This window comes from Helobdella robusta (genome assembly GCF_000326865.2).
Source record: "Helobdella robusta unplaced genomic scaffold HELROscaffold_31, whole genome shotgun sequence".
Classification (NCBI taxonomy): domain Eukaryota; kingdom Metazoa; phylum Annelida; class Clitellata; order Rhynchobdellida; family Glossiphoniidae; genus Helobdella; species Helobdella robusta.
Genome location: NW_008704544.1, coordinates 1516863 through 1533780, shown reverse-complemented (window position 1 = coordinate 1533780; position 16918 = coordinate 1516863). Strand labels below are relative to the sequence as shown.

The window sequence follows — 16918 nt, the reverse complement described above, 5'->3', positions numbered from 1 at the left end:
ATCTTTTTTTTCATCTTTGTCATTCAACTTCTCATTCATCCCATTCTATATCATCTTCTTTGCTTTTATCTTAACCACCATAGTTTTAATTTTTCAATCTTTCGAGTCAATTATATTTTTCATTCTATGAAGCTTTCAAGGTCTTTCTGTAGTATTTCATCTCAATACAATGTCATTTTTGCAGTTTTGGGATAACCCTAGGTCTATACAAATATTGCAAAACAGGAACATCGTAGCAATCAACCACAGCCATCCAAATTCAGCCCAACATAAACATTTTATTCTACCAAATAAAAAACTGATAAGCCAAAATAGACATGGCTAAACTAAAACATAAACCATCGAAGTTATCCTAAATTTATTTCGACAATAAAAAAACAAATTTTTTTATGAAAATATAATCAAAAAATTTGTTTAAGTCAGCAGAGATAAGCTTTACAAAACATGGCAGCTCATTATATTGTATATAATTGGCGTCATTTCAACTAAAGATACTACTAACTCAACCAGCTAAACGTTCATATGAGCATTGATAAGTAAACTTAATATAGAAACGAACCAGTATTTATTCAATAAGATTAAAATTTTTAAATGTAAAAATAAAAAGTGAAGATAAAAGCTATGAACATGATGACGGTATAGACATGGACACAAGTTTATTAGGTATATTAGCCACATTATACGCTGGTATTTCTGTATATAGTATGTAATTATACATGAAATACGCAATATTGAGCGTATCAAAATACCTAAGATAGCATACGTAGGGTACAACAAAGTTGATAATGATTACAAATTTAAAAGAAGGTGTTGATGATAGTCACGAAATTGAAAATATTATGGGGTAGGATCGACGAACGAGACCATGATGTACCGGGTCCCTGCTGTAACTGGCAAGCCCTCGTGGTGGTGGGTCAGTTTGCCTGGGTGCATTAACATCCAACCTGGTGTGTGCGTGTGTGCGTGTGTGTGTCTGTCTGTGTGTGTTTGTGTTTGTGTGTATGTGTGTGTAGAAACATCAACAAAAATATAAGTTAATTAACATAATTAATTCACCTTTTTTGAGTTCAGTGACACTGCACTCGTAACGAAGCATTCTCACACCACCACCCTTGTTATTATTATTATTACTACTTTTATCATCATCGTCATCATTATCATCATCATCATCATCATCATCAATATTATTATTATTATTATTATTATTACTAGATAAATTTTTAATTGCATCGATAAACTGAATAATCTGCAAGATGTGTAAACAAATGAAGTTCATCTTTAGAGTAGGGCCTTAGTGATTGTGGGTGGAAAAATGTTGATAGAAATGCATTGATGGGTTTTTCAAAACTCTTCCAGTATTCTCAGAGATATTGAGACACCAAAGTCGCAATAGTGTATGAAAAACGTTACGTAAGCCTTGCACGTTGCAAGCCAGGATATCTTTGCAGTCGAACCAAGCAGCTGCGACACCAGTGCCAGACGCCTTAACCGTAAGTAACACCAATACGATCGAGATGTGATTGAAATTTACTGAATTATTGTGATTGAAATTTACAACCAACGCACCTGGTAATCTACTCCAGGTGTGTTGAGGGCGATGTTGACGGTGAATGTCGACGAGTCTGCATGGGGTCTCAGTCTATCCTGCTCATCTGGCCGGTACCTCACCACAAAATTCATCAAGGCACGACCCTATGGTGGATGAATTGGTGGAGATGGGTTGTTGGGTCATGAATGAAATAATGAATGAAAATTGTTGAATAAATGAATGAATGAATGACAAGCTGACCATCAACAAACCTCACTAAAGTATCCTTCGAAAGCTCTCTGATTGAGCGGAACGATATAATTCTTGAGAAACTGCAGCCAGTGGTCCTCCCAGCCGATCTGGTTCGTGTGTATGTCAACCGTTGGTACGTTCTCATAACCTGTTTCAAGACGATTGTCCTGGAGAAAAAGAGGAAAGAGATGATGGATGAATGGATGCATGGATGGATAGATGGATGAATACGTGGATGGATGGATGAACGACAAATAGCATGCAATGGATAAAAATACCATATCTATGTTCCTTAAAAGCTAAACACAAAAAAAGTTCTAAAGTTCTAAAATAGGTTGACGAATATGAAGAAAATTTCATTATCATCATCATTTGTCTTTACATCATCATCATTATGATTTCAACATCATCGTCATCATTTCAACATCATCAACATCATCATCATTCCATATCATCATCATCACCACCACCTCATTTTTCCCAGACGACCAATCTCCAAAGTGTTCCATCTCACCGACCAACTCGTCGCAAAACTTTTCAGTCACGATCGGAAACCAGAACACATCCGGACATGGCTGAATGAATAAATGAATGAATGAATGAATGGATGGATGAATTAACAGATGAATGAATAAATGAATGAATGAATGAACAAACGAACGAACGAATGAATGAGCAAATTAATGAAAGAGTAAATGAGTGATTGAGTTAATGTGTGAATAAATGAGTGATTGAGAAAATGAGTGAACAAATAGTTAATGAATGAATGAATGAAAGAACGAATGTCCGACCGAAAAAATAAATGGCTAAACAAAGACGTGACAAACCGATTGGTAATCCTCGACAGTTTGATTCAGGAGCGGGAAGTAGTCTGGGTGCACGTATTTTTTCTCCCATGTCTTCACGGATAGATGGGTGGAAGGACGAATCAACGGATGAATGAATGAATGAATGAATGAATGAATGAATTAATGAATTAATGAATTAATGAATTAAGAAACGAATAAATGAATGAATGTATAAAGAAACGAATAGGTTGAATGAATGAACGAACGAACGAACAAACACCAACGTAGGCATTGGAAAATATAGCGTAGAGATCACTGTTAAGGTGGTTGGCAGTAGCATCAAAATCGTCACTGTTAACTAGGTGGCCATAATATTCGAAGTTGTCTACGTACATGAAGATGAACTAGAAGTGTGTGTATGTGTGTACGTGTGTGTGTGTGTGTGTACGTGTGTGTGTGTGTGTACGTGTGTCTGTGTGTATGTACGTGTGTGTGTGCGTGTGTGTGTGTGTCACCATCATCGTCTCAATTCACCCTTTTCCTCATCTCCAAACAGAATACGGCGTCAATGTTATCACCCTCCTTAAATTCGATCCGTGAGATGGACGGAAGATGACGAGCTTGAAGAAGGAATGCACTTGTAAGGTACGGAACATTCCATAAACCTCTGTGAAGGGGTGTTCAAGTTAATTTTACCAACCACACAACCAAACACGCACAGCCACACACAACTACACATACACTTCCACACACGCACACACAAACAACGACACAAACACAACCACACATACACACACGCACACACAGACAACCGCACAAACAACCACACAGACAGGCAAACAAGCATAGAAACAGTAGAAGTGCAAACTTCCTCTCCCTAAGGACAAGAGTTGTGAAGTCGTCGGATTTCTTGAAGTGACCATCAGTTGTTGACGTGCCCATGAAATTCGCCCACATCTTGCCCGGCCTCACCAACATTGGTGCGACTAATGACCTAATCATCGTCATCATCATCATCATCATCAGTTTGATCATCATCATCATTGCTGCATTATCATCATCATCAGTATCGTCATAGCCATCATAACTTTCATTATCGCTAGAGCAGCAGCAGTTGCATTATCATCATCACTATCTTTATCATCTTCCTCGTCATCATCATCGTCATCATCATAATCATAACCTGTTCCTTTCGATAAGCATCTCTATGAGGTCGAGTTTTTCAATGTGGGCTTCAGCGTCCAACGAGAAGAAGTACTCGCAGTTCATCTTCATGCACTGCTCACTATCGTGATGATGATGATGATGGTGATGATGATGATCATCATCATCATCATTACCATCAATTTTCAATCAATTTGTCAATCAAACATGCATTTCAATCAACCAATCAAACAGTTTGAAGTACCGTCCACTTCTACATTTCAATTACCAACTGGTTAAAGCTATAATTAAATAACTATATCATCATCATCAACATCATCACAATCATCACCATCATCATCACCATCATCACCACCATTACCATCATCATCATCAAAAGCCCATCCCCAAAACGTACAATGCATATATTTTAGCCTTATACGTGGCCACTTCACTGTCGGACTGGACTTGTACTGATTTGAAATTGTTGCCGTGTTCAGCGACAAACTTTTCAGCATTTTTCGCGTGCATGACATCCTTTTTAATGGCAAATTTATATGTTATACTTAGGTTGTTTTTTTTTCATATTATATTATGATCATAATTATTGTAATAAAAATAATTATTATTATTGTTTTAGTAATTTTTATTCATCGACAAGCTGGCCAACAACTAGCCAATCAGAAACCAGTCAATCGGAAACCAGATAAACAATCAACCAATCAAAAATCAATAGACCACATTCGTTAACAAAACAAAACGAAACGAAACAAAATCAACAACAACACCAACTATATCAATAACAACAGTAATAATAACAACAACAACAATAATAATAATTATAATAATAATAACCAAATAATGTATATAAAGATCAATTCTCTCTTTTGGATAGGTCAATTTCGAAACTCTGAGGAAAAAGTCTTCCACGAAGTACATGGGTTTCTCAATGAAGATGGCCATGTATATTTGAGGGTAGGCTGCTGGCTGTTGAGTCAAAAATTTAATTAATTAATAGATTAATTAAACTTATTTATCAATTTTGTTTTTCAATTTAATCAGTTTTGTTTACTTTTAATTTTTCGACAAAATTTATTTGACAACGTGTCATGTATATAGAACGTCAGAAAATTGTTTCGTTTAAATTACAATGATTAAATGATTGATTTATTGATTGGTTAGTTGGTTGGCTGGTTGGTTACTTAGTTGGTTGGTTGGTTGGTTTGTTGGTTGGTTGGTTGGTTAGTTGAATGGTTGGTTGTATTGGTTGGTTGATTGACTGACTGATTGGCTGTAATACGTACTTCAATACCATCCAAAGACCTGGTATCAACCAGACAATGAAGACATCCTCTGCTAATTGTCCATTGGTCGGGCACGTAATTGGTCAAGCTGTTTAACCCCGCCTATATTGAGTGTAAAATAATCATCAACATAATTCATGAATAATTAATAGCTATTAACATTTTTTCTCAGCTATTTCTTATATGAATCAACAAAAGACGTGCAGTGTCCTAAAAAATGAGCCATTGCTCCGCCCATAATTAATATTTATCACCTACCCTAATTGGCCCGTTGCCATGAATGATGATTGGGCTTGTACCGGTAAGATCGTTATAAAGGTAAGTGTAGGAGGAGTCGAAATTGATTGACACATCATCTAATTTGATATTCATATTATGTTAATTAGGTTGGCATGCCGTCTTTATAAATATTCAAATTTTGTTATTTGGGAATGTTGAATATGTATCAATTGGGACAGTGATAATACTATTGATGATAATGATGATGAAGATAATAATGTATACGTCAGGGATGATAACAATGATGACGATGATAATGATGATGACGTCATAAGAAATCCAATCAACCCTGATCATCGTTGAGGTTTTGAAATATAGAACTACGGCTATCCAGCACGATATTGTATTTCTCCTGGGAATGAAAAATTTTTAAAATCTAAAACATACAATACAAACATGCAAGCATACAAAGGCATTACATACAATACCAACAACGAACACAACAACATACAAACCAGCTGATACAAAAACATACAAAAAATATGCATGACATACAAAACAAGTATAGGTACACACAAAAAATAACACATTCGAAAAAACAAAGAAAAAAACTACAAACATTTATTTAAATCAAACATACAAAAATAAGCATACAGATACAAACATGCCGCCAAACATTAATACAAACAAACATTAAAAAAATGAGCAGATAGCATACAATCAAACATACAACCCAACATACAAACACACATACAAACTCTATCATTGAGGAAAACGTTTGTAAAGTAAGTTTGATCATCGACTCCTTTAGCATTGTATACCAAACTTGACATCATGCTATACAGACTCGATGCATAACCAATAAACGCTTGATGGGGTGACAAATAAAAAAACATATAAATGAATAAATACATCATAAATATTTAAATTATACTATTATTTCAATGAACAATTATAAGGATGATGACGACGATGAAGGTGACGGTGATGACAATGATGAAGATGATGATGAAAAAGACGAAGATTAAGATGAATTCTATTTATTCTCACATGCGGAGCTAAGGTATCTTTTTTCATTAACTTTCACCGTTGGATAATATTCCTGTGGAAATTTGGAATTTAAATTTATTCTTTTAATTAAATTCATCTAAACTTATATTTAAAAAAAAAACATACAACCCAACATACAAACTCTACCACTGTGAAGAAAAACATTTGTAAAATATACATTTTTTAAATTTATAATTAAATATTTTAAAAAAAAGCTTCCAGATACGTACCGCCAGATCAGAGGAAGGTAGGCAGGATTTGTCTGAGGAGAATACAACGTCAGCTTTCATCTTCACAAACTGCTCCAGTAGTTTGTCAGACGATTGCGTTATCACCGTGTCCGAACTACTGTAAGAATTTTAAAGTTAATTTTATTTCAATGTTAATTTTAATTTAATTAATATTTTAATTTAATTAATATTTTAATAAATGTGGAAAGAGTTTGTAGTGGTTGTTGGAAATGAAGTGAAAAAAATGTAATTCAGCTGATGTTCCGATAGGTTTTAATAACTTGCTTAACTTTCTTCACTTAACAACTACATAAATGTCAATTTGTAACTTTAATTTGGATTTTATTTTTGAAAAATAAAAATGAAAAAATACAAAATTACATTTACGAACTTTTTGACGAAGAGCACGACCAAATTACCACTGTACTTGTGACGTTCCAACACGTTTTTGTACAATTCAACCCGAAGCCCATCTTCTAATTTAACTTCCACGTCCAGGTCCGACGACCACTGGTCATCCAGGCCTAACACCTAAATAGCATGTGGAGAGAAACTGTGTGTGTTTGTGTGTGTGTTTGTGTATACGTGTGTGCGTGTGGGCATTTTTATTTACGGTTATGACGAAAACGGGTCAAAATGGATTGTATTATCTATATCCTAAGTGTGTTTGTGTATACAGACTTGTACGTATATCGATGCGTATTTCTCTACCTATACATTTGTAAACTTTTACTCTGATAATTTCATATGCGTGAATAGCACACATTTGCATTGCATTGCAGGCGGTGGGTTTCTTTTTTGCGTTCAATCCTCCTCACGGCGACGCAAAAACAGACGCCTCTGACCATTATACCATCGGGTTACTTAAAAGTGTGTCATAACGTAAGAGGAACAATTTTGATGAGGAAATAATACAAACTTTGAGGTTGTATTTGAATCTCCGAGCATAGCTGACAAATCTATCGAACCCGTCATTGCGTTCCTTGGCAGTGGTCACAACTAGCAGCTCCGCTTTGACATTTTCTGCAAGAATTGAATCATACAACACGGACTCTTACAACGTAAGGTAGGTAATCAGTATTGTAATTCATAAAATCACTACTAACAAAAAACCTATTCTATAGCGAATATTATTATTATAAAGTAACTTATAAACAGCAATTAATATTTATAAATGTTAATAAATAAATATTATATAAATTAACCATTCGCAGTTTGAGCAGAAGATATCTCAATGAAAACAGTTAAAAACACAATAACCGTTTTAAATAAAATCGCTCGATTACAAATGCTGGTCATCTTTTTGAGTGACCGATGGTAACAAAACTTACGGTCTAACTTATTTAACAGTGATTTAGAACACAACGTCTATATATGCATTTACACGGAGAACAGATGATGAAAATGATGATGATGATGAAGAAGGTGATGATGGTGGTTGAAAATATGCCAACACGACAATTGTAACAAGGGAGTGATGCATATGCATGTGTTGGTTATACATCGTTTCCATTATATATGTGTATGTATATGTGTTTGTATGGATAATATACTATTTTATAAATATAATACTCTATTCTATATATTCTTTTGTGTGTGTGTTTGTGTGTCTACTTGCTTATTTACGTTTGTATGTGTTTGTGTGTCTGTTTATGTCTGTGTGTGTTTGTCTGTGTATGTCTGCTTATGTCTGTTTATTGTGTAATATTAATACTTTTTAATGGAGTTTCGCGTCAATTATGATAATGTGATATAGGTTTTTTGTGTTTGTTTTAATAATATTAACAAACTTTTTATAAAATTGTAAATGTGATTTAGATGATTCGTAATGTAGCGTGTATAAAATGTATACTGCTTGTATATGCATATGTATATGAATAGAAAGGTTATTTCGCACCAGAAGTGCTTATAAGTAAAGGATTTCTAATTATATTATCAATGTGCATGATAAACATCATTTAAATAAAACTATTTTTTAATTAAACAGTTTAGTTAATTGAATAAATTGACTTTAAACATTCAAATAGTCAAATTTTGGCTTCAGATTAGGCATTGCTGTGTATTTCAAATAGCAGCAAAAGGTCACACTGTGAAGTTTATATTGTAACCCTGCGTTCCGGCCTTAATAACTGACTGAAAAATTCGTCGCAAAAGTTGGTTAAAATTTGATTTTTGTGAAAATTTTTGCTGGTTTATCACTCAGGCATTGTTTTTCATTCGAGTTAGTGTATTTTTTTCGGATGTCATCTGTTCTAAAATTTTGTAGAACGGTTCGAATTTGAGTGGCTTGCTAGAGCCTGCATTCATCAATCTACATGATGGCCAATTCAATTGATAAATAATATAAAATGGTGAAAAAATTATTATCCGACTTTAATTTCCGATTTTAATTTTCAAAGATTGTATGTACAACATTAAGATTGAGTAATTGAGAGTAATTTAATGGATTTTAAACTTTTAAAGGATGTTTTGATTGGAGAAATGAAGCATCTGATATATTTTAATTTAATCTTTATTAAATGTTACTTGATGTAGTTACTTGAGTCACTCACAACAACTCTACTACTGCTAATTTCATAATTAGCAGTTAGTATTATTTCAGTGCAAGCAAAGCACTTCTGTTTGGGAGTTCAGTTGATTAACTATAAAATTTATAGTATAAATAATTAATGAAATGATTAAGATTAAATAATGTTTTGTTTATTATCTTAGTTCAATACATATTGATTATTGAATTTAACTAAAAATTGCTTTTTCAAAGTTCAGAGTTTTGCAAAGTAAAATGCTGCTGTTGAATTCATTGAAAGTGTTGAATCGACTGTTTGTAGTTAATGGCAAGGCCTTGACACCCAACTGTGTTACTAGATCCCTTAGTACCAGCATTTGGTTGTCTGGGGGCCACCACAATCACCATCAAGTCTGTTTTTTTTATCTTTGTTTTATGTTTCTATTGTAGTTCGAATGTAAACAAAAATTTAATGAGAATTAGTTTTTGTTTTGATTTCACTTAAAATTTTTAGTTTTTTTTTATTTAAAATTATATCTTTATATTGAAGCAATCAAATCAATGGCCACATATATTAAAATTACTCTTATTCTCACTTATTCTCAACCAAATACTTTATATAAGTACTAAATTTAAACCACAGAATAACAAACTACGACACACTCGACTTTATGATTTTCATGTCAACAAAGGCGCCAAAATGGTTGAATTTGCTGGCTGGAACATGCCTGTCGTGTACAACAACATGACCATCAGTGAATCACATCTCTATACAAGGTTGTGTATTATGAATCATAATTTATTCTAATTTATTCTTATTAGATTCATTATTTTTTCTAAAGTTTTAATGGAAGTTCAAGAAAAAATGTGTCAAATTTGGAGTTTAACAAAAAATTAATCACTGGTTCAGCTTTGAATTTTTTTTTATCGAAAATGAATTCATTGACACGCGCACACACACACACACACACACACACACACGCACACACACACACATACAGAGAGAAGGCCTCAATGTTTGATGTGTCACACATGCTTCAGACAAAAGTATCAGGCAAAGACAGGATTGAATTTTTTGAGAGCCTCATCGTGGGGGACCTTCAGGGACTTGCCACGGACCACTCACTTCTTACCCTCTTCACGAACGATGAGGGGGGTATCATTGATGACCTGGTGGTCACTAAAACCTCTCAAGGTTGTTAATGGTGATGACCATGATGAGGACGTGATTGATGATAATAGTAGCCATAGTGTATATTTATTTATTTGTGTGTGTGCATGTGCGTGTGCGCGCGCGTGTGTGTGTGTGTGTGTGTATGTTTGAAATCATCTTAAGACATATATCTCAATCTTTGACACCTTTTTATTAAGATTTTATTTGTATTTCATTCTGAATGCTCAAATTTAAACTAAAGTTTTATGAAAAAAAAATTTTATATAAATATTCTGTTAAATTGTAACTGAAATGATGAATTTAATTTTGCTGTAACGTATTTTTGTGTGAAAAGATTACTTGTATGTGGTGTCCAACGCTGGCTGTTCTGAAAAAGATCACAAACATCTTGAGGTACATTTTATTATCTTCCATTTTTGAGAACGTTCCAACATGTATGCCGTGCTTTTCTACTTTTACATTTCAAATTTTTCACAAGTTCATTCATCAGTTTTTGATCCTTTATTTAATTCATTCAAATTTTTTCCATCCATCAATCCGTCTGCGGATGAATGAATGATAGGAAGAATGTGCAAAGTTTGCAGCCAAAGGAAAAGAAGTCAAAGTGGAAACTATTGAGAATAGTCTTGTTGCTGTTCAAGGTCTTTGGGATTTATTATTATCGACATCATTGTTTTGTCTTTAAAAATTTTTCTATTATAATTGTCAGTCAGTTTATTTTGATTCATTTTTATTCATTAAACTTTAATAACGAATTGATCTTTGACAAAAAGTTTTCTATTTTTACTACTTCCAAAATGTTTAAATTTTTTCAGGCCCCCAAGCGGCAGTCACTTTGCAACCACACGTGAACTCTGACCTTTCGACCTTGTCCTTCATGTCCAGTCGTCTCGTGACATTGTTCGATGTGCCCAATGTCAGACTTACAAGGTGCGGCTACACTGGAGAGGATGGTTTTGAGGTTGGTTCGTCGGTTGATGCGTGGGTAGTGAGTTGTTCATCACAAGAAAGGACAACCCTGACCACTACAAATACAAACCACATCAGATCAGCCTGCCAATGGACATGACGGTGTACGTGTGTGAGCAACTGCTCGAGATCAACAACGAGATCATCAAACTTGCGGGCCTGGGTGCCAGGGACACCCTTCGCCTCGAGGCAGGCCTCTGCCTCTACGGCAACGACATCGACGAGAAGACCACCCCAGTCGAAGCGGGGCTCGCTTGGACCATCGGCAAACGCAGACGAGAGTTGGCGGACTTCCCTGGGGCACCGTTGATTTTGAAGCAGTTGAAGGACAAGCCACACAGAAAGAGGGTGGGGATTATTTCCCATGAGGCACCAATCAGAGGTGAGATTGTTGTTGTTTGTTTTTTGCTTCGTTCATTTGCTCTCTTGTTCCTACCAATTCATTTGTTAGTTTCGAAAAACATCAACGCGTTAACTAGCCATGTATAATATTTACCAGCCGACAACTTGGTGTATGATGGATCCGGTACATCCCTGGTAGGCAAGCTGACCAGTGGCTGTCCATCTCCATCTCTGAAGAAGAACATCGCAGTGGGGTACGTGGACATCGGGTCATCCGAGATCGGCACTGAGGTCAAAGTTGAAGTTCGCAAGCATCAGGTTGAAGCTGTCATCGCTAAGATGCCTTTTATTCCGACAAATTATTACCATGCTCCTAAAAAATGATTCATCTTGATTGATGGATGAGTTGGATGGTTGCAGATTAATGGATTGGTTTGATGATTGATGGGCCGGTTGATTGATTAGTTGATTGATTGATCAATTTACTGAGTAATTGGTTTAATCAGTTGCTTCTATCCGGTTGTTGAGCACACTTTTGATGATGAAATGGTGTTTGTTTTGAGTTTTTCAAGTTCATATGGTTGATTTCTTTACGTCGAGTTATTTTTGATTGAAAAGCAGTTTATCGAATTACTATTAGATTGATTGGTTCGTTAGTTAATCGATTGATTGGTTGGTCGAATGGTTTGCTGTCCGTTTTTTTGATGGATGGATGGCTGGTTGATTGAAACTAAAAAATTGACAATGCATGTTTACAACTCATTCATTTGTAAATTAAATTTTTCACATTTTGATTAAGTTACTATTCTATGAATTATTTATTTTTGACAAGTAACAAAATATTTATTTGGCTCGTTTGAAAAATATAATCAAACATGAACTTTGCGTTGTTTTATTTTATTGTTCTCTCTCTCTCTCTCTCTCTCTCTCTCTCTCTCTTTCTCTGTTTTTTTCTCTTTTTTCAATTTCTCTTTCTATATTTTCTTCAAAAAATCATGCAGAACTGTTTTCTTTATGACTTTTTATTCCTGAAAAAATTATATATTGATGTTTTTGGTATTATCATCCAATGATACTTTTTCCCTTCATTTCCGTTATTATATCTTTGTTTTGTTAAATTTGTTTTATTTTGGTTTTTGTTATTTTCATTCTTTATTCTTTTATCTATTGCCGTTATTGTTGTTTTTGAAATGTTTATCATTTTTTGTTGATGTTGAGATGGGTTTATCGTATCATCTCATTATCATATCATCTAATTATCGTATCATCTCATTATCATATCATCTCATTATCATATCATCTCATTATCATATCATCTCATTATCATACCAGCTAATTATCATACCAGCTCATTATGATATCATCTCATTATCGTATCATCTCATTATCATATCATCTCATTATCATACCAGCTCATTATCATACCAGCTCATTATCATACCAGCTCATTATCATATCATCTCATTGTCATATCATCACATTACTGCGTTACTACGTCACTATCATTTCAAATCGTTACTCATCATCATATCACCGTACTCTTATCACATCGTACTACCACATCATAATCGTACACGCCTTCAGATCGCGTCTAATTACCATATTTACACGCTAACTAACATGTAACCGACAATTATTGTTATTATCATTATTATTATTATTGTAATTTTTGCTATTATTATTATTATTGTTGTTGTTGTTGTTATTATTATTATTGTTGTTGTTGTTGTTGTTATTATTGCAGACGTTGTTACCAGATGATGTATGCTCTTTCAAACTTTGTTAGAGTTTCGGCCATTTGTTGATCAATTAATTCTATTTTCTTTGTCGACAAAAAAAATTACATAGTTACCAACACTCATCTGTGTAGTAGTATAGGATGAGAATCTTTCTCCAATTAATCAATTGACTGATTGATATATTGATTGGTTGGTTAATTGATTGATAGGTTGGTTGATTGGTTGGTTGATTGATTGATAGGTTGGTTTATTGATTGATTGATTGATTGATCGATCGATCGATCGATTTATTTACTGATTTCCTTCATGCCTTGGAAATTAGTTTTATTTTATTGAATTTTTGGTTAATTAAACTTCATTAATTAATTCAATTAATTAATTCAATTAATAACTAATTAATCAATTAAATGGTTGTTTGGTTAATTAACTATTATTAAATGAACATAATAATAATTCTGTTTGCATAATAATTAATCCGCAAATTCTGTATTAACGATTGGTTAAAGATTTTTGTTTGTTTATTTGTTTATTTGTCATTTAAAAATTGAAATAAACTTGATATTATATATATATATATATATATATATATATATATAATTTAAAGGTTAAAATTTATTTTCTGATTTTTTGTTCACTGAATAAACTACATTTTTAAAACATTTTATAAATTATGTGTGTGTGTGTTTTTGTGTGTGTGTGTGTGTGTAGAGTTTGTGGGTGTGTGTGTGTGTTTGAACGCGAACATAAATAAATGAAAGTATGAAAGCAACTAGTATCTTGTTGAAAGTATCTTGTTGAAAGCAACCAGTTAACATTTATCATGGAGACGGATGTATGTATGTGTGTGTGTATGTGTGTGTGCGTGTACGTGTGCGTGTGTGTGTACGTACATATTGTGTGCGTCAGGTCAGGTATAATAAATTAATTCCTCCATAAAAAAAACTTCTCCTTCCGTTTGGCCAACTTCGTGATATATCGCCAACTTTCCAGTACAAAAGGAACCAAAAAATTAAGATTAAATTTACATCAATCTTTGCGCATCGTTGTGCTCTTTCAATCAGTCTCTATTTCTTCCTCTCTCTCTCTCTCTCTCTCCCTCTCTCCCTCTCTCTCTCCCTCTCTCTCTCCCTCTCCCTCTCTCTCTCTCTCTCTCTCTCTCTCTCTATCTATCTATCTATCTATCTATCTACCTCTTTCTTTGTTTCGTTCTGCTGTTTTTCGCTTTTTCTGTCTCTGTCTCTCTCTCTCTCTCTCTCTTTCTCTCTCTCTTTCTGTCATATCTAACTCTCTGTTCCTCTCTTCCTCATTGTCATCTCTCTCGTCAACATCTCCAACAATATTTGCCGCGTCTCTTCCCGGCAAAACTCTTCACTATCTCTCTCATTTCCAACTCTCTAAAATGTTTCTCAACATCTCACAACATTGCTCCTCTCCACATCTTTCAGTGTCGCTCCATATTTTGTCCTCCATATCTCTCTTTATTTTTTTTTCATTTCTCAACTTTGTCACTCTTCCTCTCGTTTTGCACTCTCTCACTCTCTCTCTTTCGTGATATACTTGTATGAAAACTAAAACTCATACCTATACATATAATATATGTATCTATATATTATACATAAATACAAACAAACATTCATACATGCAAACATACATACATCCAAACATACATACATCCAAACATACATACATCCAAACATACATACACCCATACATACCTATGTATATGCATATACAAATAGCTTTAACATAGAAGTATGAACGTGACCGTACGTATAAATTGGATTGCTGAAATGCCATGCTCCAGCTAACAGTTCGTGTTTTTAATGCTGTTGGTGATGTTGATGTTGTTGTTGATATGGTTGTTGTTGTTGCTGCTGCTGTTGTTGATGACGACGTCATTGTGTTTTCGTGACGTCACTGTTTTTGTTGTTGTTTTGGTGTCGCTTACAGTTGAATTTTTTTTACGCTGTTGCAGGCTTTGTTAATGTTCATCTTTCCGTTCAGTGCAGTTCATTCAATACGTTTTGGATTTTTATTGTGTTGTATTGTATTGTACTGTATAGCGTTATATGGTCATTGTATTGTATTAGTGTGATAATTGTATTGTATTGTGTGGCGTTCTTAATGTTATGTTATGTTATGTTTTTAATGTTTATTTCTTCAAAGACAGATATTCACACGAAGATCCAATTCCAAGAGGTGAGATAATTATTTTCAGAAGAAAAACTCAAAATTAAAAAAAAAACAACAACATTATCTAGTTACCAGCCAGCAACATCAACTTCAAAAATGTTAACTGCATCGAAACCACCACCAACATCAACAGTGGCAACAAAAACGTGAACAACAACACCAAAATGTCTACTATCGCAAACAACATCACCAAAAACCTCCTCCTCCTCTTCCTCTTCCTCTCCGTACTGCTGGACCTGGTGGCCATCTTGAACGGAAACTGGTTGTTGGGCTACTGGGGTGACGTCATAGTCATGAAGGTCAGCCCCAGCGAGTGCTGTCACGTGACTTGTCTGTGGTGTGGCGTCGAGAAGAAGCCGAGATTCAGATGTGGTAATAGTGATGTTAGCAACTACCCTCTCCTCAATAACATTGATTCTAGCAGTAGAAACAGCAGAGATACTAGTAGTAGTACTGGTAGTAGCGGTACTAGCGACAGCAGTAGTAGTAGTAGTGGTAGTAGCAGTAGAGACAGCAGTAAAAGTAGCAGTAGTTATAGCAGTGTAAATGCTGTTATTGGTAGTAGTCATGTTAATGATTACAGTGATGCTGATGGGAAAAGAGGTAATGTTGTTTTAGCTGTCGACCAGTGCTCAACACTTGGTCAGTTGATCTTTTTAAATGTTTGAAAAATTAATAATAATTTCTGAGCTAACTGAGCTGTTGTAAGATGAAATATCATGCTCCTATTAATGTTTGCAGTTTCAGCTTCTAATATTTTTATGTAAAAATTTTATTTACCAAAATTTAAAATTAAAAATGTTTAAACCGTCATTTTTATTGATACTATTTAACAAATAATTCAAATTTATTTTGAAAATATTTTAATAACTAACCTGCCATCTTCCGACAGAAAACTACCCTCTAGACATGTACGTCTTAACGAACCATCTGCAATATTGGTCTCTACTGTTCCTCATCACAAGCATAGGCACATCCCTATATTTAAAATTCAATGACGTCAGTATGAATGGCGGGAAAGTTTATCTGGCGATTGTTAAACTCACCGTCATTCTGCTCCTGGCCGCTAGTAAGTTGTCGTCGTTTCTTTTTTTGTTTTTTGAATAAAAATTTTTAATTTTTAATTAGCAATATATATATTATCTATTATATTGCATGTGTATGTGTGCGTGCGTGTGTGTGTGCGTGTGCGCGTGTGTGCGTGCCTGTACGTGTATTAATGAATGGCGAGCGAGCAGAACTTCGTCATCAACAGCCCATTCGCAGTAAATAAAAGGCAAATAAAAAAAATGGTCGGCTTTCCATAAATCTAGCATTCTATGCATTCTTGCCTGGAAGCGCCTGGAAAATTTGACAGTTTAATATCTATGGATGTCGTTACCATGGCGACCTGCTTTAATCTGCCTGTCATTTGTAATGTTGCACGTGCCTTTTGTCTGTCTGTCTTTCTGTGACAATGTGTAATGTATGTGTGCGTGTGA

General features: G+C 34.4%; 2 protein-coding genes across 2 annotated transcripts; one reads left to right on the top strand and one right to left on the bottom strand.

Annotated features, from left to right (window-relative positions):
• Positions 1 to 837: 837 nt before the first annotated feature.
• Positions 838 to 7523, bottom strand: HELRODRAFT_81988 (hypothetical protein; the record flags this gene model as incomplete). The annotated part of the gene is made up of 20 exons (XM_009022377.1): positions 838 to 944; positions 1057 to 1111; positions 1567 to 1692; positions 1801 to 1947; positions 2251 to 2355; positions 2608 to 2679; positions 2853 to 2972; positions 3103 to 3235; positions 3437 to 3562; positions 3752 to 3853; positions 4130 to 4248; positions 4567 to 4694; positions 5012 to 5117; positions 5274 to 5371; positions 5583 to 5646; positions 5993 to 6102; positions 6285 to 6336; positions 6515 to 6629; positions 6906 to 7045; positions 7434 to 7523. Coding segments are annotated over 20 exons (2115 nt in total), but the record flags the coding sequence as incomplete, so codon positions are not given.
• Positions 7524 to 9672: 2149 nt separating this feature from the next.
• On the top strand, positions 9673 to 11889 carry HELRODRAFT_81738 (hypothetical protein; the record flags this gene model as incomplete). The annotated part of the gene is made up of 7 exons (XM_009022376.1): positions 9673 to 9800; positions 10022 to 10215; positions 10529 to 10587; positions 10757 to 10835; positions 11010 to 11155; positions 11242 to 11545; positions 11663 to 11889. Coding segments are annotated over 7 exons (1137 nt in total), but the record flags the coding sequence as incomplete, so codon positions are not given.
• Between the last annotated feature and the right edge of the window lie 5029 nt (positions 11890 to 16918).